Here is a 25487-nt window from a genome sequence, read left to right on the forward strand (position 1 = left end):
ACCAGGCTGGCCTCAAACTCACAATGATCCACCTGCCTTTGCCTCCCGAGTGCTGGGATTAAAGGCGTGTACCACCACGTCCAGCAACACAACTAGAGTTTGCAAACATCTGATATATATATAATCAGTTTCTACCTCCAGGTACCTTGAGTTATATATGTGTGTATGTTTACATGAAAAGACCGGTAAGGAGAGTAGATATTTGGGTTGGATATGATTAAGATACATTGTACACATGTATGACGTCATCAAAAGAAGAAATAAGAATATTGTTACTAGAGGATGAAGTGGTTAGGAGCACTGGCTACTTTTGCAGGGAACCAGAGTTTAGTTCCCAGCACCTACAGGTGGCTCACAGCCTTCTGCAGTTCTAGGTGACCCACTCCCTCTTCTGGCCTGTGCCAGCACTGCATGCACATGGCGCACAACCATACATGCAAGCAAAAACACCCATATCATAAAATAAAGATAAATAATAAAATTACTTTCTGCAAAAAGTCTGTATTGGCAGATGTGGCCGAACCTTAGAAAGTAACGGCTCTGCAGACAATTAGCAAGTGCGGGATGCCAGATGCTCGGAAACCTTAGACTCGGACCACAAAGGAGGTTGGATTTTCCAGCTCCGCGCCCGGGCGGAACCAATTATGACAGTGGTTAAAGTTTCCTGCCGGCACCTTAGAAATGACGCACGCGCGGGTGTGGCGCGCGCAGGAGTGACGCGACTGCGCGCGTGGGGCGGGGCCGGGCTGGGCCGCGGCGCTGGCGGCTCGGAGATTTCAGCAGGACTCCAGCCAGTGGTCCGGCCGCCATGAGCACCAAGCAGGTCACCTGCAGGTAAGTGCGCAGCTCCGCCGGGCCTTGGGCGCCAGCCGAGCGGCCGGAGGGAGGTGAGGGCCCGCGGCGGGCCGCGTAGGGCGGGGATGACGCGCAGGAACCCGAAGGCCGCAGAGAGGCTGGAGCGGCAGGAGCAGCTGCAGCCGGGGTTTGCTGGGGAGTGAGCGCGGGCGATTGCGGGAAACGCAAGCAGGTCGCAGTCCTTATCCGGCAACACCGCTGAGCGGAGAGTCTCATTCCGCGATGCTGGAAACAGAGACCACAGAGAGAGAGAGAGGTTAAAAGCGCTGCCCATTTAGGAGCCGAAGGACGTCATTAATGGATGGCTTGTTAGACAAAATGTAAAACCAGAAAACTCTATGGCTACTATTGTGAAATAAAAATAGTGGAGTTGAGTAGCAACGTCGTAACCCGGTGGCTGTCATAGGGGTCTAGGCTTGTGGATTTGCATGCTTGCGAAGTGTAGCTTGTAAGCATCCCCAGTGTGGAAGTCCAAATTTCGAAAAGCTCCAAAATCCAAAACTTTGAGCCAGATGGTGGTGGTGCACGCCTTTAATCCCAGCACTGGGGAGGCAGAGGCAGGCAAATCTCTGTGACTTGAGAGTCAGCTTGGTGTACAGAGGGGGTTCCTGCACAGCTGAGGCTACACAGAAAAACCCCTGTCTCAAGCTTTTTTTAGTGCCGGCATGGTTGTATAAGTGGAAAATTCCACACCATGAAATTTTGTTTTATTAAAATACAAAATTATTGGAAATATTATTTAATTTTGTCAAGGTATGTGTATACGCATATATGAGGTGATGAATTCTATGTTTACACTTTTGTGCCATCTCCAAGACCGTTATGTACATGAAAATACTCTAAAATACAGAAAATTAAAGACACCCTCGAGCCCAAGCATTTTGGATAGAGAAGCCTCAGCTTATAGAAATTTTATCTGTTTTCAGTAAATTAAGAAATTGAGATGTAGTCTGCTTATGTGATAAACATTCTGTTTAATTACCTTGTTACTTCTCATTAATGCAGATGCCTAGACCTGACACCTTTATGAAGAGGTCTGTTCAAATTAGATATTAAGGGTTGAGCCAGGGTCGAGGTGGCTTGTGTTAAGTAGTTATCAGAACATTGCAGTTAGTGTATGTCTGTCTGGTAGTTCTATGTTAATTTGGCACAAGCCAGAGTCTATGTTTACACTTGGATAGAGGAAACCTCAGGTGAGAAAATGCTCCTACCAGATTAGCCTGTTTTCTTGACTGATAACTGCTGTGGAAGAGCCCAGCTCACCGGCATGGTGGCACGTGCCTTTAATTCCAGCAATCGGGAGGCAGAGGCAGGCAGATCTCTGTGAGTTCAAGGCCAGCCTGGTCTACAAAGTGAGTCCAGGACAGCCAAGGCTACACAGAGAAACCCTGTCCCAAAAAACCAAAAAAAAAAAAAAAAAAAATCCCAGTTCACTGTGAATGGTGCCTGGTCTAGGAGCCCTGATCCAGTGGTCCTTCCTGGGTGCTGTAAGAAAGGCTGAGAAGCCATGAGGAACAAGCCAGTCAGCAGTACACCTCCATGGCCTCTGCACTAACTCCTGCCTAGAGTCCTACACTGATTTCCCATAGCAATGGACTGTTGCCTAGAAGTATAAGCTCTCCTTCAAAATTGCCTTTGGTCACGGTGATTTATCACAGCAATAGAAACCTTAAGACAGTCTGTAACGTACTTGCAGATCATTGGTACTAAAACATCTTTGGGGTTTTTTGTTTTGTTTTGGAGACAAGGTTCTCTGTGTAGCCTTGGCTGTCCTGGACTCACTTTCTAGACCAGGCTGGCCTCGAACTCAGAGCAATCTGCCTACCTCTGCCTCCCAAGTGCTAGGATTAAAGGTGTGCACCACCATATCCAGCTGATAAAAGCCTTTCTTAAAGGCTTTCTTAAAGCCTGTAACCCCAGCACTTGGGAGCAGAAGTAGGCAGATTTCTGTGAATTCGAAGCCAGCCTGGCCTACAAAGTGAGTCTAGGGCAGCCAATGCTATACAGAGAAACCCTGTCTCCAAAAAAAACCAAAAAAACAAAAAATAGGTTTCTTTTAAAAATATTTATAACCTGGTGGTGGTGGCGACACATGCCTTTAGTCCCAGTACTTAGGAGACAGAGGCAGGCGGATCTCTGAGTTTGAGACCAGCCTGGTCTACAGAGCAGATTGCAGGACAGCCATGGCTACATGGAGAAACCCTGTCTCCAAAAACGAAATAATAATATAATAACAGCAACATTAATTTTGTGTTGGGATGGGGATGTGGGTATGAATGCTATGTGGTGGTTTGTGTGTGAAGGTCAAAGGACAGGGATGGGTTCTATCCTGATGGCATCCAGAGCCGGAATTCAGGGGCAGCAAGCACTTTCTCTCTGAGCCACCTCACTGGCCCAGGGAAAGCTTTTTGACATACCTGACATTGACTCGGAGTCAAAGTGTAATGGATCAAGGTGTTTCTGCAGCACCACAGAGCTTGCTGCACCTTGGCTCTAAACACAGGGCACATAAACTATGCATGCCTTCATGCCACCCCCTGCTCAAATTAGCTCAAATTCCAGACTGTTGTGTATTGTGAGTTACAGGATTTTTTAAAAACTGCATATATGAAGTTTTCTGCTCTTACAGAGATATAGTGGCTTAATTATGGACAACAAAGATTTTTCATATTTTTCCTATGTATACCTCAGCAAGCATACAAGTACCAAATTAGTGTATTTTTGGATTATGTTAAGTAAATTTTGTTTTTAAAATTGCCATGAAAGTTGTTTGATATATTATTAACTGAGTTTATTGTTTTAAAGAAAGTAAATCCCAGTGGATTGATTTTTACCAAAGAAGATTCAGGGCCCTGATAGTTCAGAGGCAGAGAAAGCACCTAACTGACCTCCGTGCTCTTGTCCTAGGGCTAACTTTATTAAGTCCTGTGTACAGAAAGCTCTTGGATTAAAGGTGTGTACTAGGGCTAGCTGAACCACACCGTAATTACCTGTGTACAATAAACAGAAAGTTCTTGAATAAAGGTGTATGTTAGGACTCAATCATGGCAAATAAGAAGCAGGTTTTTATGGTTCACGGGTTTGGAGTTCACAATGGGGTCAAATATCCTGCAACAGAGTTTTGGCTTGGCATTAGCACAAGACTTCCAACAGTTGCTGAAAAGGCCCTGTATACAACTTGGCCATTATGTACCACATAGTTATGAGCAGCAGTGTTCTCAGCCTTGATGATTTTTTGTTTGTTTTTGTTTTTTCAAGACAGGATTTCTGGGCTGGAGAGATGGCTCAGTGGTTAAGAGCACCGCCTGTTCTTCCAAAGGTCCTGAGTTCAATTCCCAGCAACCATATGGTGGTTCACGACCATCTATAATGTAATGTAATGCCCTCTTCTGGTGTGCAGGTGTACATGCAGACAGAACACTGTATACATAATAATAAATAAATAAATCTTTAAAAAAAAAAAAAAAAGACAGGATTTCTCTGTGTAGCCTTGGCTGTCCTGGACTTGCTTTGTAGACCAGACTGGTCTCGAACTCACATGGATCAGCTTGCCTCTGCCTCTGCTGGAATAACAGGCGTGCTCACCATGCCTGGCTCAACCTTGATGGGTTTAACACCTAACTCTGGACAGCCTTTGTTCTGTGGTATCAAATACTACAAGGGGCTGGAGATCAACTCCTTATCTCACAAGCTTGAACATGAGTTCTGTCCTGAGAGCCCATGTGAAATTCTGGGTGGCATGCTTGTTATCCCAGTGCTGGGGATTTAAACACCCAGTCACAGTCAAGAGGATCTGGGTGCTCACCAGTCAGCCAGTCTGGCCTAACTGGGGAGCTCCAGGCCAATGAGCAATGCCTTTTCAAAGGCAATGGATGTTCCTGCTGGTGACTCTGGAGTTATCTTCAGCCTTGCTCAAGTGTAGGTGCACACGCACACACAATAGACAAGTAAATGTAAGGAGGATACCTGGCATTGACCTCCAGCCACCTACTCATGCACCCCATGTTCTACACACACACACACACACACACACACACACACACACACACACACACACACACAGTTGTTCCCACGGTGTGCTGTCAAGCAATCCTCAGTCTCAGTCTGTAAATTACTTGTGTTTGGAATAAGTTGCAGTAGCAGTTTTGTGACGAGTGAGACACCATTGAAGCCCTGCAGGAAACCAGACTGGTTCTCTTTGGCTTGGTCTGAGCTACATAGATGGTTGGAGGTACATTGGGGTCTGTAGTGAACATGTTTATATTGCCTGAAAGTCTTCAGGGTGCTCCCTGTTCTGGGGTTCAAGCCCCTTCACATCATCATCACCTCTAGTTCAAACCTAGTCCTCTCTTCTGGGAGACGGATCAGCAGTTGAAATTGATTAGACTGCAACCCCTGAGCACAGGGGTCTTCTGTCACAGATGAGAATGCCCCAGAGGACAGGTGGGATGCGCTCACGTCATGTCTGTCACTGGTGAAGGCACATAATGAAGACAGGGCTAACTTCACTTCTGACATGAGACTCACTAGCTTTCCTAGAAGCAGTGATGGTACCTTGTGAGTCTGCTGTGAAATGTCTTGCAGAGACTCACAGCATATAAGGGGCCCAATTACTTAGATGTGTGGCTGATTGTATTTGTTATTATTACTGCACATGCATATGATGTCCATATTTGGGCACATGTGTGTCATTAGAGCTACTGTGTGAAGTCAGAGTGCAACCTTGCGGAGTCAGTTCTTTTCTACCTTTATGCGGTGTCCTGTTTTGTTTTCCATTGCTGTGATGAACACCAAAACCAGCTTGGAGAGGAAAGGGTTTATTTGGCCTACACTCCCACATTACAGTTCATTGTTGAGGGAAGTTAGGGCAGGAACCTTGAGGCAGGAACTGATGGAGAGGCCATGGAGGAGGCTGCTTACTGGCTTGTTCCTCATGACTTGCTCAGCCTGCTTTCTTAGCCCAGGACCACCTGCACAAGGTTGGCATCACCTGTAGTGGTCTGGGCCTTCCCACGTTAACCAGTCAAGAAAATACCTTATAAACATGCCTACAGACAATCTGATGGAGCCTATTCCTAATTGGTGGTCCAGCTTCCCAGATTACTCTTAGATCATGTCAGCTTGACAAAAACTAACCAACACATGTGGGCTCAGGAGCTTGAACATGGGTTGACAGGCCTGCGTGGCAAGTGCTCCACCCACTGAGCCACATCACCAGCCCTGTGATTGATTTGAGTGGGGGAAAAAAGACTGCAGGGGGAGGAGAGGGATTTTGGTGCATGACGTGTAAATCACAGACATTCAATAAAAGTGAAAAGAAAAAAAAAAAAAGACTACAGTTTGGAAGGTTGCTTGCTTGGGAAAGTAACAGTCCAATTAAAAAACTCATCTTTACAGGTCGTTGCACTGTAGCCAGTCTGCTGTCACCTGTCTGGTAGTTGTCTGCTTTGATTAAGGAAATCTCTGATCTTTTCCCGGAGAACTACAAAGTGTTTCTTAGCTTACGGGCTTCTTGTTGCTGCTGCTGTGTTTTGATACAGGCTCTCATTATGTAGCTCTAGCTATCCTGTGGAACTCACTATGTAGACCAGGTTGGACTTGAATGCACAGAGAGCTTCCTGTCTCTGCCTCCTGAGTGCTGGGATAAAGACATGTGCTACTATACCCAGCCTCCTATCTTTTTAGCCATCGTAAACTTGCCTGCCACCATGTGTTGGAGCTTGTCATCCTAGTTTTCATTGCAAGTTGGGCTGTTGTTAGCACTGGGTTGTTTCATGCCTTCATAGTTACACTTTATGATGATTACAGTATAATAGTCATTGTGTTTTGTTGGGACTAGGTCACCTTTCTATGGCTCAAGCTACTGTCTAGCTTGCAGTCCTCAACGCAGCTCATGTGCTGGGATTACAGGGGTGACCCACTATATCCTGCCTCACTGCCATCTTGAGTGGCATTTCTCAAAGAATTACCAAGCCCAGTGTGGTGGTGTGCCTATACTCTCAGCCACTTGAGCCTGAGGCAGCACTGAGGGGAGTCAATAGAACTTAATCCAGGAGTTCAGCATCAGCTGAGGCAATATATAACAAAACTGTCTCAGAAAATAAAAAGAATTACCTAACTGTTTAGATATGGAGTATCTTCTTGTCTGGAGGCGTCCCAGGACCAACCACCCTCACACATGGAGACTTCTCTAGAGACTCATGGCGTTTAGCATATAGACCAGACCAAGGCTGTCACATTGACTTAGCAAGGATACACAGTGAGGTAAGGGACAGCAAGAGTGCAGAGGGGCTGGGCCTTTTACCCCTTCTGCAGAGAAGCACGTAGCACTTTGCTCACCTGGGCGTGCCAGGTCGGGTACAGGGTAGGGCCAGTGCAGCTTCTGCCTGTGACCCACCTTCCAGACTCAAGAGGACGTGGGGTTTGTATGAACCATACAATGATACCGTTGAGGCACAGTGAGCTGCTTTCACCCTTAGAAAAACTCTTATGTTGGTGTAGGGACTCTGACTATACCAGCAGCTTCTAGAAGCCAGAGGATGCACTCAGGCCAGCTCAGAGGTCTTGGAGCTGTGGTGGTGACTCCTTTCCATGGTCTTCCTTGCTGTGTACACCCTGTCCTTGCCTGCTGAGCGTGAAGCCCAGGGCTTCTGAATGCCATGGGTACTCCATGAGCTTTGTCTTCAACTCTACTTTCCTTTTTCCCCCACCAACCTTCTAGCAGGCTACTGAGCAGTGTCTAGCTTGGGAAGTATTTCCTGGGAAATTGGGTGAGTTCTAGGAAAGTTCAGAGCTTTCAATTTCTGGTCTTGGTCGGCTTTGGCTTTGATCCTGAGATTGTTGTCCTTTCATCAGATTCAGGGGGAAAGAAGTTGATAAGTGTGCCTGGCCTACTCTTCTCTTTCATGAATGTAGCAGGTGAAGACACAGGCGTGTCCATAAACAGGAGGTGGGGATCTTCAGCATGCTGCCAGCCCCATCACAAATTGAGCACTGTCCTTTGGTCCACTTATTGTCATGGAAAAGGCCAGGTGCCAGACTGCTTTGCTTTTGCCTTCCTAGCTTAGCCACAGGGCCAGTTTTTCATGGGGTGAGGCCTTGCTTTTGCCACCGCTGTCAATGTGGACTTGCCCCAGTGATCCAGTCTGTGAGCTTTGGAACTGAAGAGGAGGCAGGTGGGTTCTAATTAGCAGCCTTGTGTGGCTTGGGCAGGGCAAGTTGTAGCTCTTGTCTCTCTAAGCTCAGCTCTCCCATTTTCATCCTGGCTTTTAAGTTTAGGTGTCACGTGTACAAGCTGGCTCCAGATTTGTAACGTGGCTAAGGATGACCCTGAATTTCTGATCCTCTGGGAGTATAGGCAAGCACCACCATATCTGCTTTATTCTGCACTGGGAAAGGGACTCATGGCTTACTACATGTTAGGCAAGCACCCTACCAGTATAGCTAAATCCCCAGCCTCCCAAGAGTGCTAGAACTTCAGGCTTATGCCACCATGCCTTGCATCACTCCTGTCTTTTGATGCCACTGTCTTCTTTGGGGCTGTCATCATTTACAGATAAAACAGTAAGGACAGAGAAGAGGGGTTTGTGACTTGGCCTGAGCCCAGGACTTTCTCACCCCATTCAGTCATCTTTTAGCAGCTCAAGGAGGATGGGGAGAACGGGTTTTTCTGACATGTTTTTCCAGTTAAGAAGCTCATATCTTACATGGTTAACATAAATCAAGAGCTTCTCCATGTGGAAGGGTTTTGAAAAAAATATTTTTATGTGTATGAATGTGCACTTGTATGTGCAGCCTTGCACCACATGCATGCAGTGATGAAGAAGGCTAGAAGAAAGCATCATAGCCCCTGAGACTAGGGTTTGAGATGGTTGTTAGCTGTGGTGTAGATGCTGGGAAGAGAGGCTGGGTCCTCTGCAAAGGCAGGCAAGTGTTCTTAACCAGTGAGCCATGTCTCCAGCTCCCAAAATACAAACTTTTGAGATAATTTTTCTTTCTTTGTTTTGTTTTTCGAGACAGGGTTTTTCTCTCTGTAGGCTTGGCTGGCCTGAACTGCCTTTGTAGACCAGGCTGGCCTTGAACTCGCAGAGATCCCCTGCCTTAGCTTCCCCAAGTGCTGGGATTACAGGTGTGTGCTACTGCTCCCAGCTAGAGATAATTTTTCTAAAAAGCTGGTCTTGGGTCATTGTGGTCCATGTAAAATCACTTTGTTGAGAATCAAAGAAAACGAGTGCATTATAGGCAGTGTGTGAGGGCGCTGCTTTCCCCCAAAGCGTAACTCAGCTATTCTGTGCTTGTCTCCTCAGGTACTTCATGCATGGTGTATGTCGCGAAGGCAGCCAGTGTCTGTTCTCACATGACTTGGCAAACAGCAAGCCATCCACCATCTGCAAATACTACCAGAAGGGCTACTGCGCCTATGGTGCACGCTGCAGGCAAGGCTGCCATGGCTGTGGTTACTGGGTGGGGCTGTGTGTGGAGAATAGGGGTTGTGTTTGGTTTTGTTGACAGGATTTTATGCCACCCAGGCTGACTTGAAACTTGCTATGTAGCCAAGGGTGGGTTTGAATTTCTGATCTCTTGCCTCCATCCCCAATGGTGGGAATATAGGCATATGCCACATTCCTGCCTGAGCATGGCCCTTGATGAGGGGAAATGTTAAACTTAAAGTTGTACATAGAACATTAGTAATCTGTGGTTTGTCTTAAGCCTCATATAATATACCCTAGACTTTCCTACTACTACCAACCCATCCCCACACTGTGGTTTTGGTGTGTCATAAGGTGGTATACCATTGATCTTAAAGCCATTTCTGGTTCATGCTTGAGTGGAGGCTTATGGCATTCATACAAACAGAGTGGCGCTCCAGGCCGGACAACAGTGTGAGGTGTCCCATGCTTTGGCAAGCAGAGTCCACCTACTCCTCACTGTCTGGCAGAGCTCTAGAGTTTGAGTTGGCCACCTGCTCCCTCAACCCATCCATCTACTCCAATCAGTGTGTCCTGGAGATTCCTACCCAGGAGCCCTAGACACATGGTGGCACAGGTGTCAAGGATTCTCTTTGGGTGGTGTGAGCAGTGGATAGGTTCCTGTCAGTCTTATTGGGACACTTAGGTGTGGATAGAGGTGGCAGGTTACATGGCCCCAATAGCCTTTTCTAGTTGAGAGTAAGAGACAGACCTTTGCTCACTTCAGTGAGTCTGGCTGTTGGTGGCTGGGAGTGCAGGTAGTGTGTGGGGACTACAGGTGTTGGGGCCTGCATGGCTATGACACATTGTTGTATTTTGTTCAGATATGATCATACAAAGCCCCCAGCTGCAGCAGGTGGAGCTGTAGGCGCTGCGCCCCACTCTTTGCCCTCCTCCGGCTTAAATAGCCCTCAACCTTCTCCCGACATCGCCACATCTGTTATGAGGACACATTTGCATGAACCTGGGAAGCGGGAGAAGACAACGCTGGTGCTCAGAGACCGCAGTGAGTGAGCTGCAGCCTCCGCTGCCTTTGGGGAGCAGCATATATGGCTTAGTGTTGTGTTCAGACCTCTTCTTCACGAAGCTCCTGACACCTCAGGAGGCTAGAGCTGATCTGAGAACAGGCTGCAGAGGTTCCAAGGTTACCTCCACAGCTGGACTGAGCTCTGCTTTGAGCCCAGCAAAGCATCAGAGTGGTCATTTGTCACCATGAAGTTGCCTCTTCATAGGGGCCACCCACTGATGAGAAGCGGCAGGCTACTCATTTTGAAGCTGGGTGTTCTAATGGAGAGCACATGTTTAGTGCCATGCCCTGGTAGTGACTGCTTTGGGGGTTTCAGGAGCATCTTTAGACACAGGGCAAGGAAGGGGTGTGGGCCTAGAGCAGGTTTGGGAGAAAGATGTCAAGGTTGTCAGAGCTGCTGGGCCTCACTGGGAAGGTTCCTAGCTCTTGAAGTTGTTCCCCTCAGGGTAGGTGGGTTCTCCTCTCAGCAAGCACATCGCCAGCCTGCTGCAGTGGGTCACCTCTGGCAGTGCCAGTCAGGTGTGACAGGGCAACACCCCACTGACTTCTACAATGGAGCCACTGTGCTCTGTTGACCTTGTGTCAGTTTCTTTCATGTTTTAGGTGGTTTTAGCATTAAGTTGTCTGTATGTTGACATCTTGTGTTCCGTATAAAAAGAACCCATTCTCTTTTGCTGTTCTGCATGTTGTTCCTGCTACTGCCTGGGCCATCTCTCAGCCTCTGCACTGTTGTTGCTCTTGGCTTGCTTTTTACTAGCTGTTCCTAGTTTGGACTATTATCTGACATGAAAGGTTGAGCCCATTCTCATGTGTGTGTGTGTGTGTGTGTTTTGTGTTGAGATCTCACTGGCCTGGCTGAAGACAAGACTCCTTCAAGCACAGTGAACAATCCAGGTGGCTGCAGTGATGCCCACACTAGCCCAGAGCTGAAGCCCCATTCCTACCTAGAGGCCATCAGGACCGGCCTAGATGACGTGCAGGAAGCCAGCAGTTCCTACAGCAGTGAGCAGCAGCTGTGTCCCTATGCTGCTGCTGGGGAGTGCCGGTTTGGAGATGCTTGTGTCTATCTGCATGGGGACATGTGCGAGATCTGCAGGCTTCAAGTCCTCCACCCTTTTGACCCAGAACAAAGGAAAGCTCACGAGAAGGTAACTTGAAAACCTTGACATGAACTCATTTTAACAAACCTGAATGTAAGCCGGGCATGGTGATGCACGCCTTTAATCCCAGCACTCAGGAGGCAGAGGCAGGCGGATCACTGTGAGTTCAAGGCCAGCAGGGTCTACAAAGCGAGTCCAGGACAGCCAAGGCTACACAGACCCTGTCTTGAAAAACCAAAAAAAAAAAAAAAAAAAAAAGAAAAAGAAAGAAAGAAAGAAAAAAGAAAAACTTGAATGTACCACAGGACAGAGGCATTCAAGAGTCTCACAGGTATCTTTCTGCCAGAAATGCCTATGTTATGTTGGGTACCTGGCAAAGTTCAGGACTAGAAAGATGGCTTACCAAGTAAGAGCACTTGCTGAGCTTCGTAGTAATGGCGCGCACCTTTAATTCCAGCACTCAGAAGCAGAGGCAGACAGATCTCTGAGTTGGAGGCCAGCCTGGTCTACAGAGTAAGTTTTAGAGCCAAGGCTACACAGAGAATCCCTATCTGGGGGGAAAAAGATTGCTGCTCTAACAGAGGACCAGCATACACTTCCCAGCACCCACATTGGGCAGCTCTGTGCAACCCCCTGTAACTCAAGCCCCAGAGAGCCCAACAATTTCTTCTCACTTGCACAAGAACCTGTATGTATCTATGTGTGTGCACGCGTGCGCGTGTCTTTGTCTGTGAGTGTGCGTGCCTGTAAAGGTGAGAAGAGAGTGTAGCGCTCGAGCTGGAGTTACAGCAGGTGTGAGCTGGTGAGGGCACTGGGACCCAAACTCAGGTCCTTTGGAAGAGCAACAAGAGCTCTTAACTGCTGCACCATCCTTCCTGCCTCTTTTATCATGGACTCTTAGAAGCCAAGTGTTGAAAGATTGTGAATGCCCCTGCTATCTGGAGGTGTAAGCTGTGTGTGCTCACTTCAGGGGTATGAAAATGGATTAGAGAAATGAAGACACTCAGACTTACAGTATTACAGGCCAGGTCACCTCCTCTAAGGACTTGGTAATTACATGGGATAAAGTGGCCATGGCCTCTCCTGACAGAGAAGGCCTATGTGTTGTTCCAGGAGGGCTGGCAAAACACACTGCATCCCAGCAGCTTGGAAACCAGAATCCCAACTGTGACTTCAACAAGTCACATGCCAACAGATAGCATTCTTGGCAGTCCAGCCTCCGTTGGGTAGTTGGGTAGCAAACAGGAACTCAGAATGGGTCCCCTCTTTATCCATATGGGGGGGGGCTGGGTCTTTTCATCTGCCTTCGTAGTACTGTAGCGTGGAATAGGCATGACATCCAGAAGAGCAAGGAGACCCGCAACCCAGTGCTTATGAGTGCCACAACCGCCACCATAATCCAAGTGTTCTAGGACCTCATGGCTCTTAAGTGGAAACTACCATATCCTACCAGGGAATCTAGGACAGGACACAGTGGCTTGAGGTCCACTTCCTGTTCAGAACTTTGTCCTGGATCCAGGGATTGTGGGCACCATACCTGCTGTGACTATGTGGCTGAGAAACTCATGGGATCTTGGCCACAGAGGACCTAAGGCTTCCCTCCCTGTCATCCTCAGATGTGTATGTCGACATTTGAACATGAGATGGAAAAGGCTTTTGCCTTTCAGGCGAGCCAGGACAAAGTCTGCAGTATCTGTATGGAGGTGATCCTGGAGAAGGCATCTGCTTCTGAGAGGAGGTTTGGCATTCTGTCCAACTGCAGCCACACCTACTGCCTGTCCTGCATCCGCCAATGGAGATGCGCCAAGCAGTTTGAAAATCCGATCATCAAGTAAGTGCAGTTGGGTTTTTCTGCAGCCATGGCTGTGCTGCCCTCTAGATCCCAGGCCCCACTGTGTGAGCCTGCACAGGACATCCTGAGCCCATCTACCTGTCTTAGTGACAGCCTCTCCCATCTCTCCATGTTAGTTGCCTTTTGGAGCTTCCCTTTACTAAAGGGATTGAGGCTCCCTTGGAGTATGGCTCCTGTGCTTCCCACACATTGCTGGGGAACCGCCTGTGTGTAGCAGCTTCACTGTGGTATCCAGTACTTTCCAGAGTTGCTCAGCTGACATGCAGTCTAGTTTTAGAAATGTCATAATCTCCTAAAGCCTGTGCTGTCACCCACCCATTCCTAAGGTCTGTATAGATACCTTACCCTGTCATCATCGTGCTTATGCACGTTCTCAGGGCCACCCTGATGAGCATGCTCAGCTTTTACTCCCAGTGCTGTCTGACCAAGAGCAGCTTGTGCCTGCTTGGCAGCTCCTGGGCACTAACAGGCAAGTCTAGACCCCAGGAGTGTTCACCGTACCGAGACCAGCTTCTTTACCTTCAGTCCAACCCTTGCCTTGATCCCTAATCCGAGCTGTCCTGGGAGTAAAGTGTATCTTTTTGGTTTGGGGTTTTTGTTTTGTTTTGGCTTTTTTTGTTTGTTTTGGTTTTTTTTCTAGCCAGGGTTTCTCTATGTAGCCCTGGCTGTCCTGGACTCACTTTGTAGACCAGGCTGGCCTTGAACACACAGCAATCCACCTGCCTCTGCCTCCCAGGTGCTGGGATCCCACCACACCCAGTTGTAACATGAATCTTAGTGTCATCTTGCCTTCCATAGTCACTAAGGATAATGGGCATGGTTTGTGAGTTTACTGGCTGTCAGGGGTTAATGCCCAGGTCTCTGTTAGTTATTGACTTGAACCTTTTCAGCAGCAGAAGCTACTCTTAGATTATGGTGAGGTCTCTGGCCATGGATTTGATGCAATGGAATGTGCAGAGGAGTCATCACATATTTCACCCTTACTAACCTATTGCTGTTGTTTTTACCAGGTCTTGTCCAGAGTGCCGTGTGATATCTGAGTTTGTAATTCCAAGTGTGTATTGGGTAGAAGATCAGAATAAGAAGAATGAATTGATTGAAGCTTTCAAACAGGGAATGGGGTAAATACCTTAATTTCATAGGGGATCCTGGTACTTACCTGGCTGGGCGTGGTTTGAACCTCTGTCATCTTCGGGTTTCCCAAGAAGGTGGACCTAGTGGATGGATCTCAGAGCTTCTGCTTCTGTCAGGCACTTTGCTGGCCTCTGGGCTGCAGAGGCTGAACAAGACTTTGAAGCAGATGAGTTCTAAGATGAGCCCTGCGCCTCGTGCGAAGGTTTGACACAGCATCCCTGATTGCCCATGCATTTAACAAGTACCTGCTGAGGATCTGCCATCCTGCAGGCCTTGTCCATTGCAGGGCCTAAAGAAGCTGACAGTGCCAGCCTCACACAGCTCACACTCTAGCAAAGGGAAGTAATAAGCAGTAAGGTGAATAAAGCAGAGACCCTGCCTCAAATGGTTTGACATGAGAACTGACCCACACATTCATGTCATGACACTGAGCATTCAGTGTTGCCTTATCTGGCCTCAACCGCCTACCCCAACCATCCTAGTGCTAGAATTACAGGCAGGCACAGCCACACCTAGCATCCTTTAATAACAATTATTTTTCTAGGAATTTTCCACAGAATAATTCAGTTGCCTTATATCTGTCCTTAGTCATCAGCATCATTTGTGCTGTAAATACTACGTGTGTTGTACTTAGATTATTACAAAACCCACAAGGCAACATCAGATCTGCCATTTTAAAATCTTTTTTTTTTTTTTTTCCTTTTATATTGTTTTTATTGAAACAGGATCTCACTGTAGCCCTGGCTGGCCTGGAACTTGCAGTGTAGACAAGGCTGACCTTGAACTCATGGAGGTCCACTTGCCTTTGTCCCCCAAATACTGGAATCAAAGGTGTGCATCACCGTGTCTGGCCAAAATTCACTTTTTAAAAAAGATTTTTCCCCTCATTATTTTTTTTTTGGAAGTTTTTATATATATCTAACACTGTGACTTGATATTTACCCATTGTACCATCTTATTCCTGCTGTCATGTGATTGTGTGTTCATCCACAAGAGGGCAGATGCGGCAAGACAGCTGGTTGGGCTTAGAAAGGTGCTGTGCTGAAGTGTGAAGTTGCTTCACTGCTGCTGATCTTGCCTGGCTGTCTCCAGACACTGGGCTTGTGCCAAGCACCACCAGGGAAAGGCAAGATGAGTGAGATTACCTCTCATCAAAGGGTTCTGGAGCAGTATGGTTGCAGATTTCTTCATTAGTGAGCCAAGCCAGAACAGGGAAAGCACTTGGCTCCATATTGGGTACAGAGAGAAGGAAGCCATGTGGAGCCCCAAGTACCCTGCCTTTGTGAGCAAGGCAGCGCAGCTCCACTGCAGAGGCACAAAGAAAGACTGGCAGGCAGGCAGCAAGTGTGATACCCTGGTAATGGCACAGTGGGTACTGGAGGGCCAGGTGGGTTTGGGATTTACTTTGTCAGTCGCTTAAATGGATGTGAGAACTGAGAACACCCAATGAGGTGGCCACCTGGAGTTTTCTTTTGACTTTGTTGGGCAGATAGGACTGGAGGAGAAAGAGGAAGGCAAGGTTTATTTTTGATACAGGGTCTTGCTTTATAGCCCTGGCTGGGGTGGGACTTTGTGTAGACTAGGCTGGCCTCAAACTCATGGAGACCTACCTGCCTCCTTCCCAAGGTTTGAGACCACAGGTCTATGCCACCACACTCAATGAGAAGGCAGTTCTGAAGCAGAGGAAGGGCCCTTGAGAGCTGGCAGTTTACTGTCCAGGCCCCCCCTAAAAAAAAAGTAAAATCCCAGAACAGTGGAGGAGGGCCAAAGGTACAATGAAGAGTTAAGCAAGGCTCTAAAAAGTCAAAGACACCTGTAGCTTAGGCATCTGCTAAGACCTGTTTTCCCAGGCTGCCCTCTTACTTTGACAGGATTCCTGACCAAGAGGAAAGAAAACTAACTCACTTGCTTTGGAGACTTGAGCAGAGCAAGTGACCCAGACCTTGGTACCCTGGAATAACTTAGCCTTGCTCAGCCCTGATGCAGAGCCATTGGAGATCTGGACTTTGGGGGGTGGGGGGGATGTCCCCAGCTTCTGAGCACCGCAGCCTCCATACAGTGTATCCCAGCAGCTTTGCCTCACTTGGAAATCAGTGTCCCAACTGTGACTTCACTAAGTCACTTCACTTCTCCCAGCCCAGGTTTCCCCAGTGTAGTAGGTGGGGGGGAGGGGGGGGGCACTTCACTTTCCCACCAGCCTCTGATTTGTGTGTGTACTTTTCAGGAAAAAAGCATGTAAATACTTTGAACAAGGCAAGGGAACCTGCCCCTTTGGAAGCAAGTGCCTTTACCGCCACGCTTACCCTGATGGGCGGCTCGCAGAGCCAGAGAAACCTCGGAAGCAGCTGAGTTCTGAAGGCACTGTGAGGGTAAGCTGGTTAGGGATGCTGTGGGAACTTCTAGGTACAGCCCAGGCTCCTAATAGCTTTGGCAGCAGAGTGGTGGGGTTAACAGAAGCAAAGCACAAGCTGGCAGTCAAGTCTGCTGCCATCTCCTCTGACCCAGGTATGCTTGTTGACTGTTTTTTCAGTTCTTTAACTCAGTGCGACTTTGGGATTTTATCGAGAACCGAGAAACCCAGCAGGTCCCCAGCACTGATGATGTCGATGTGACGGAACTAGGAGACCTCTTCATGCACCTTTCTGGAGTAGAGTCATCAGAATCCTAGTCATTGCTGACCCCCGTCATTTGGACTATGCAGTCAACTTTCCAAGACAGGGTGCAGAAGCATCTGTCACTGACCCGAGGTGACATGGTACCAGGATGTGAGTGCGGTAGTGAGTCCCCATGGTCTCTTTATGTTCCACTTTCCCAGCCCTGGTGAAGGAAAGGCCATAAGATAACCAAGCCCATGGAATCACTACATTTAGAGTTGAGCTCTTAGTTGTACCTCCAGCCCCTTTACTGGGGACCAGCTATGTGGTCCAGCTGTTTTGATTGATTGCTTTTAAATGAAACCCGACTGCCATCTTTCTCTTGTGACTTTCTTCCTTAAATAACAGTAAACATGCAGCTGCTCGTAAAGCAGATCTGTTTTTCTTGCCAAGGCATCGCCAGTCCTGTAGAGGACTCTCTCTACAGTGACCATCTCTAATATAGTGTTGAGCCTTGGAATTTATGCAGCTGGGTAGTGGGTCATGTTGGTAATGTACCATACCAACTGTGATTGAGTTCCCTCCAGTGTCCCAAATCAACAGGTCTGTGCAGTTGACAGTTTCCTATCTGTAAAGGTCTCCAAGGAGACTCCATGCTACCCTCCACTGGTAGTAAAAGCACAAGACACTGAGGACTCACTCAAAATGCCTGGTCTCACCTGAAGGGTGGGTTCTACTCTAGGCTGGTTTTGTGGTGCTGATCCAGCAATCACTCCATTCTGAGGGGAACTGAGTCAAGACAGCTAGCTTGTAAGTGTAGAATGCTTATAACCTCCCAAGTCAGAGCAAGTTTGTTCTAAACCTGAATTTATTTTTGTAAAAAGCTGTAGATATCAGATATTTTATAAACACCCTGTAGTGTGGGGAGTAACACCTGTGCTTTTTGCTTCGTTGTTCATGTGACTCCAGAGAAGGCTCACACAGCATACCCTCTTTGAGTTCTGCACAAGAAACCAAACAAAAAGAATCTATACTGCAAGTTTGAAATACTTTTGAAGGAGATAGTAACCATTAAACCTAAATTTAATTTATTTTATTAAAATAACATAATTGAGGAACCAGATAACTGTATCTTGTCAGGCGCAATAAAAACAAAATTAAAACCCAAAATCATTAAGAAAACCTGTACTCCTGGCTTTCTTACAAAGATGTGACTAGAGATAGGGCTGGGCTGCAGCCCACCCCATAGGGGCAGCTCCTGGAAGACAGATTCAGCATGTGGGAGGCTGCCACAAGGTGGAGCACCGCGCTTGGAAAGTCGTCCACACAAGACATCTTAGACACAGTAAGAGGAGGGTGTGTCCACAAAGTGAAGTTCTGTAGTACCAAAGCAGGCTCCCCTAGGTGGCCAGGACTCCATGTGCAAAACTGGCACTGCACCACTGTCTGTGCCCTGCAACAGATGGGCTCAACGAGCCAAGTTCCCAACTGCATGTCTCTGCAGCAGCCAGAGCGCTCTGCCACCTTGACTTCTCTCTAGGGCCATTTACCCTACAAATGCTCAGCTGGCTTGTATACCTCTGGAGCAGAGCAGGCAGCATGGTTGACAGCTTCCTTTTCCAGGGAAGGAGGGGTAGAAAAGAAGGCAACATGAAGTTAAGGCCCTGTGAGTAGTCTAGGTCCTTAGCAGCAGCTTCCCCCAAAACATGCATTCTGCCCCCAAGGAAGCAAAGTGGTGCCTGCTGACTCTTCTTCCTCCCCTGGTGGCCTAAGAACAGCTACCACATCAGCTAGAAGACTGGTAGCCTCGGGGATGTGGTCAGCGTGCAAGCATTGATGTCCTCGGTGTGGGCTGCCCGATGCAGGGAAGGCTCAGAGGCGCTCCTGTTGATTTTTGGCAGAGAGTGCTGAAGCAGCTCGATGGAAGACAGGATCTGAAACAAGGCCCAATGTGGTCTCATTAGTTGGGGAACTGGCATCTCCCCAACCATACTTTTCAGTCAGGTGTCCAAGCACACAGGCTTGTGTGTACTGATGATGTACTTGGAAAGAGCTTATGGAGCAGAGGGCCCTCTCCCTGCAGACCCAATTCTGGCCCACCTCATTTACATCCTCAGAATAATTGAGCTACTGAGCTCCATCTAACCTGGGGAAACAGAGGCCTCTCTTCTTTTACTTTCTTCACACAGTCGGCCACCAACCTCTTCATTGCCTTGGGACAGTTCTTGTAGAGCCTGCTAAGATCTGGAGAGGCATATCCACGGCCCACCATGAAGATGATCTAAAGAAGGAAATAGTTGAGCAAAGGAGTTTGTGAACAGAGTATACTGGGACTAACTGGCTGACCCTTTGCTGCTTTGCCAGGCCCCATGCAGATCACCTGGTCTCGGTTGTTGATGTGGGAGTAGGGAAGCTCCCCAGTCATCAGCTCGTACAGCACAATGCCATAGGAGTAGACGTCAGACTGGAAGCTGAACGGGTTGTTATCTTGCATTCTGATTACTTCTGGAGCCTATGAGGACAAAGTACATTAGTCCAGAGACACTGAGGAGCCAGGCTAGATGGGGAGGGGGCAGTCCTTAGCTCAGGGTAGCTCTTCCCCAAAGACTTAACCCTTAGGCTCTAGCCTCTGTTGCCTTCCCAGGAGATACATGCTTTTGCCTGAAGCTGACTGACATCAGGAATCAAGCAGACTCCCATAGCTATGTAGAAATGCTGTCAAGAGTTCGCTCCATCATGCTTAGGAAGTACGGGGCCAGCTTTCTCACCATCCACAGCACAGAGCCAGTGGGCTGTTCAACCTGCTGAGAACCACTCCAGCGTGACTTCACTGTCGCCAAACCAAAATCTCCAATTTTCACCGTGAGTCCTTCATGGAGAAATATATCTCGATGCTTGTTAAGGAGACTGACAGTTCACTGTTCACTACTAAATCAGTTATCTTCCAGGAGGCAGGAAATGATGGCATGCACCCAATTACCAGGCTGTAGACTGTTTATCAGCACTGTATTATTCAGCACTTACGGGAATTCCAAGCCTAAATCTGTGCTAGTATCTTGGTATAGTGCTACCAAAAATTTTACTTGAGGAAAATGTAACAAGGAGGCCGTGGCCACTAATGCAGCACAGCTGAGTTAACCCTGCTACACCATGCCATGTACCATCTTACAGACTGAGGATGCATACTTGGTGTGCACTGTCAAGGACAGTAAGTAGCCATCTTGAACACTGAGGAAAAGAAAACAATCAGACTTTCTGAGGTCTGTTGGATACTGGTTCTGAATTGATTCTGATTCCAGGAGACTCCAAGAAACATTATAGCCCTCCATTAAAATAAGGGCTTGTAGTGGTTAGGTGATTAATGGAGCTTTGGTTAAAGTCTGATTGCGAGTTGGTCCCCCAAAATCATTTTTTTGCTGTTGTTTATTTCTGTGTTTATTTCTCTAGTCCCAGAATAGAGGTAGATAGATTTACTTTGAAGTTGGCAAAATTCTCAAACTGGTTCCTAGACCTGTGCTGTAAGGGCTGTTATGGCTGCTTCTGCCAGGTAAAATAGTGAACCAGAAGTTTAACGTTCCTAGCAGAATAGCAGTAATCAGTGTCACCATTAAGGACTTGAAATATGCAGGGGTGGTGATCCACACCACGTCTCCCTTTAATGCTCCTATCTGTCCAGTACAGAAGACAGATGGACTGTCAAGAGTGACAGCTGACTATCAAACTCCATCCGATTATAGCTGCTGTACCTGATGTGGTCTCCTTACTTGAGCAAGTAGCTGTTGATCTAGCAAATGCCTTTTTCTGAGTTTATAAGGACCTCCAGAGGCAATTGGCTTTCAGCCAGCAGTCCACCTTTACAGTTTTAACTCAAGGACATATCACCTGTGTCTTCCACAAAATAACATATTGGTCTACTATATGGATGACATTATGCTGTAGACCAAGTAAGCAGGAGGTAGAAATCACTTTGGACTTGTTGGCAGCACATACATGTATCAGAGGATGAGAAATAAATCCAAAATCTTGAAACTTTGCCTTCTGTATGTACAGCCACACATCTTTGACAGGCTAGAGATAACCCTTTTATAATCCAGTCAGGCTGAGTTCAAGTCCATTCCAAGTATGTATCCCAATTCTAAAGGAGTTAGTTCCAGATCGATGTTGATTACAACAACAATAAAACCTTAAAAAGCTCTCCCCTGGCATTCTGAGGAAAAGGCCCCTTTAGCTGATAACTCAATACCAAAGGATACTGTTGGATTTCATGTCTCTGTGGATGATATTCTTTGCATGCAAATAGCTGTGAAGGAGAAAAATTCATCTCTTAACTGAGACTACAGCTGGTAGGTTGAGGCTCCCAAGGGCCTACTTTCACAGCCTAATCCTGTCACCTGTAGAAAAGCTACAACATAAATGGGCTGATACATCAAGCATCAGTTTCACTCAAAAGTAACTGACTGCCTTGCCTCACTGCCCATCAGCTAACTGGTGGGTAGCACTGCGCCCTGCAACTTGGATTTGCTCTGCAAACAAAGCCAGGCATATAGGATGCTGTGTTTTTAGTTCACATTCCCACTTACCCAAAGACACCCAAGCAGGAGCTGGGGATAGCTGTAAGCTGGGTGTTTTTCTAGGTGGTGACAATGCAGAATGTAATGGGATGGATCCACTATGAATATAGAAAAGCCCCCAGACCGTACACTTGCAAAAGAATGGCTTATATAACTCAAGTGTTTCTTAAAATTTAGAGTTCTGTAAGGTTTTCTGTTTGTTTGTTTTTTGAGACAGGGTTTCTCTGTGTAGCCTTGAACTCACAGATCCACCTACCTGCCTTTGCTACCTGAGTGCTTGGATTAAAGGTATGTACCACCACCACCTGGTTTCTGTATGGATTTTAAGACAGAACAAAACTGTGTAGCACGTACACCAACTGCAGTCACCTGGCAGGTGTGGAGCAAGCACTAAGGAATTCCTGCATCCTCACCATAAGGGCATTTGGAGAGCACTGCCTGGTGCCGACCCGGACAGAACTTTGTCACTCAGCACCCTATCTAGCAGAGAACCAAATATGAACTTTAAAAGAAAATGGGTAAAGCAGACAAGCTTTAGGATAGCCAGGGCTACACAGAGAAAATGTGTCTCTGAAAAAGGGGCAGAGGAAGAGGGGCAGAGAGAGAGACAAATATCCAAAGGGACTGGAGAGATGGTGTGGGGAGTTAAAAGCATGGGCGGCTCTTGCAGAAGGCTCAGTTTTGATGTGAGTTTGACTTGATCCAATCACTGAACAGAGACAGGGTTTCTCTGTGTAGTCCTCGCTGTCCTGGACTCACTCTGTAGACCAGGCTGGCCTTGATCTCACAGAGATCCACCTGCTTCTGCCTCCCAGAGTGCTGGGATTACAGGCAAATGCACGGCACCCAGCTTGAAGTTATTTTTTAATTAACTTTTTAAAAAAAATGTAATTGACAAAAGCACCAGTGAGGAGAGGGTATTCATGCTGCCTGGGCACAAAGTTCCTGTGGACAGCAGCTAGAGCCTGAATGGGCCATCTGGCTGATGTGCAATGGGAGCTTCGGACTTCCGTGCATGAACATCTGCTGTTAAAGAGCCACCCAAGTGCCGCTCAATATGGCTTCCAAAAGGGCAACTCAGGGTTTGGACTCCAAAGACTCACCAAGCTGTCTACTTACTCCATTCCCTGAGCTGTCTGTCGGGCAATGTCAATTAGCTGGAACATCTGGAATTTGGTCTCCTGGACATGCAGGTGTTTATAGAGACTGCTGCCCTCACACCACTGGGTCACGATCGCCAGGTTGTCCTTTGTCATGTACCCCATGAACAGCAGAATATTAACATGCCGTGTTTTGCTGGGGGAAAGGAAAGCACAAAAAGCATGGCCATGAGACCACTGCCTGCAACCAGTCTGAGCCCACCTCCACGCCGGCCTTACAAGCAGAGGGTGGATGGGCTTTGCACAGGACCCTACAAACCTAAGAGTGACTCCATGATTAGAATGCTAAGGGCTTGGGCTCCGGAGCAAAGCAGATTAGCTATAAAAAGATGCAAAACAACCTCTCCCTACCACAAGCCAAACCCTACAAAGCTGGGCTCCTCTGGCTTCAAGCATATATGCTGGAAAGAAATAGAGTTTCCTCCTCCTTGGAGGAGTGTCCCTCAAAACCCAGAGCAGGTGCTGACCTGCACAGCCTGGCCCTACCCAACCCTGCTGTCTAGGGGATGGGCTTACCGCAAGACAGCCACCTCGTTCCTGAAGGCCTGGAGCTGCTCTGGGGTTGGGTCAACCACCTTTAGGATTTTTACTGCAACATCTCCTACAAATTAATTATTAGTTAGTTACGCTCAGTTAAATAGTCTTTATTTTTTCAAACGCCTTAGGATTTCTGTGCATCTTACCTTGTTTTGTCTTTGAGACAGGTTCTCACTGGAACCCGGGCTCACTGATTAGGGTCAGCCAAGGGAACTCCTTTCTACCTCCACAGCACTGAGATTACAAGTCAGTACAACCAAAGCTGAATTTTTATGTAAATGCTAGGGCTTGAACTCAGGTCCTCATGCTTGAACAGCAAGCACTTTTTACTAACTAAGCTATCCCCCAGCCTATGAAAATCCTCATTGTAAAGAAGACAGGGAGTCACTTTTCAAAGAACTTTGTACCATTAAAGTAATGTCAGGTGACAATGCTGTGAAATTCAAAGCTGATTTGATTGCCAGGTACGATCAAGCACCCAGAGAGAAGGCCTCTCTGAACCAAGAAGCCCTCCAGCCCTCTCTGCTGAAAGCCGACCACCAGAGCCTGCAGGCCCCAAGCTCACCGTGCCACTTGCCCTTGTACACAGTGCCAAAGGAGCCCGACCCAATCCGAGTGGACAGCATCACCTCACTGGCTTCTATTTCCCAATAATAGCTTGAATCTCTCTGTCCACGAGGCCTCTGAAACAAATGGAGATCATTCATAACTCACACTATCAAAGGATCATCCCAACCCATCTGTTCCTACTTCCTAGAGATGGCCACCATCCCTGCACTGCAGCTTCAGTTTCTGTCTTTGAGGAGATGCCAATTTAGAGTTGTAGCCGAATGGCAACTTATAGGATGTAAAAGTGCCAGGAGCATTGGCATTCATTTTCCTTTAATGATTTGGTTAGGTTCCCGCCCACAAATATGTTAAGTGCATTCTAATTTCCAAGAGTTTCTCTTAGCTGAGTCCTGGGTAGAAGGAGGTGTTACTGGCCATACTCACAATTTTGTTTTTTTCCTGGGTCCCAGATCCTCCTGGTGCCCGCTCTCTTTGTGCTGGCACAGGGGTTTTGGGCTGTGACCAGCCTGTCGGGCTCAGGTTGTTGGGGCTGCTAGACAGGGCTGATGGTGAGGCTTAATAGACAAGACAGACAGAACCAGGATAAGCCAACAGACGGTCACAGCACAGAGGAGAAAGCTCATTACTGACCACCAAATGACTGGGGTAAAGTACCTGATTCACTGTGACTCCGAATGGCATCCTGAAACAGAAAACAAAAGCTGATTACACACACTAGAAAAGGTTTTCTCTTGCAGGGGAGGGATTGTAGGAACAATGCCATTATTAACTCTCTAAAATATAAAGTATATTTCCATACTCTAATTTCCTGGTTTACAATGTCCCAAGCAAAATTTTCCAAGATTTATTCTATTAAATATTACATGAAATGAGTGTAACTTTTCATGGAAACCACATCATTTCTCAGAAAAAACAAGAGAAACAAACCCTCAAGCAAAGGCTAGCAAAGTTACTGTCAATTGTGATCTCCAACGACTCAGGATCCTGCTCTACTGAGGCTTACTCAGAGACAAGAGACAGGGAGACAGATCCAATGACAGGCTCATTTTTACTTTACTAGGAGCAAGGACAAATGCAGACAAGAAGGTGGGTCTGACACAGGTAAGCACTACTTGAGGCCTAATTCACAGGGAAGTGGAAAAACCATGAGCCTCAGAGCCTGAATCCTGTGTTTACATTTTAAAACCCACATAGACAGGAGGGGAGACTCAGCCAGGACCACAGAGCAGCGGGCAGAGAGACTGGACTGTCGTGTATGGATCTCAGCTGCAGCTCCACTAGCACGAGCTATTACTGCAAACTTTAGTGATGTTCTCCAGCTGGCTACAGCCATCCTCTTATATGACAAGCCAAACCTACTAGACGTAGGACATTTTTTTAAAGACTTTATTTTTATTTGTGTGCACCACACCCACATGAGAATGCAGGTGCCACAGAGGCCAAAAGACAGTGTGGGGCCCCATGAAGCTGGGGTGACAGTGTGCGCCTCCCGACATGGGTGCTTGGGCCTGAACTCAGGCCTTAAAAGAGCAGCAAGCACGCTAACTGCCCAACCATCTATGCAGGCCTCCACGAGACAGTTCTAAATCCTAATTTTAAAATTCTTCCTTAAGGGTGGA

General features: G+C 47.4%; 2 protein-coding genes across 7 annotated transcripts in view; one reads left to right on the plus strand and one right to left on the minus strand.

Annotated features, from left to right (window-relative positions):
- Nucleotides 1-713: 713 nt before the first annotated feature.
- On the plus strand, nt 714-17800 carry Mkrn2 (makorin ring finger protein 2). Its single transcript, XM_051155135.1, has 8 exons — nt 714-834; nt 9162-9290; nt 10148-10329; nt 11191-11498; nt 13067-13281; nt 14313-14423; nt 16661-16805; nt 16967-17800. Exons 1-8 carry the CDS (start codon nt 809-811, stop codon nt 17102-17104), a joined length of 1254 nt encoding a protein of 417 aa, XP_051011092.1. The 5' UTR covers nt 714-808; the 3' UTR covers nt 17105-17800.
- Nucleotides 17801-18818: 1018 nt separating this feature from the next.
- Raf1 (Raf-1 proto-oncogene, serine/threonine kinase) overlaps nt 18819-25487 on the minus strand; it is a 55023-nt gene continuing 48354 nt past the window's right edge. For all 6 annotated transcript variants that reach the window (XM_051155127.1, XM_051155128.1, XM_051155125.1 and 3 more), the window contains 10 exons: nt 24523-24550; nt 24292-24422; nt 23864-23981; nt 23278-23362; nt 22721-22897; nt 21284-21330; nt 19799-19917; nt 19411-19542; nt 19177-19311; nt 18819-18964 (listed from right to left, as the gene is read on the minus strand). In XM_051155127.1, coding sequence (XP_051011084.1) covers nt 18821-18964; nt 19177-19311; nt 19411-19542; nt 19799-19917; nt 21284-21330; nt 22721-22897; nt 23278-23362; nt 23864-23981; nt 24292-24422; nt 24523-24550 — 1116 coding nt within the window. In that variant the 3' untranslated portion in view covers nt 18819-18820. The remainder of the gene's footprint in view (nt 18965-19176; nt 19312-19410; nt 19543-19798; nt 19918-21283; nt 21331-22720; nt 22898-23277; nt 23363-23863; nt 23982-24291; nt 24423-24522; nt 24551-25487) is intronic.

This window comes from Acomys russatus, chromosome 13 (assembly GCF_903995435.1).
Source record: "Acomys russatus chromosome 13, mAcoRus1.1, whole genome shotgun sequence".
NCBI classification, from domain to species: Eukaryota; Metazoa; Chordata; class Mammalia; order Rodentia; family Muridae; genus Acomys; species Acomys russatus.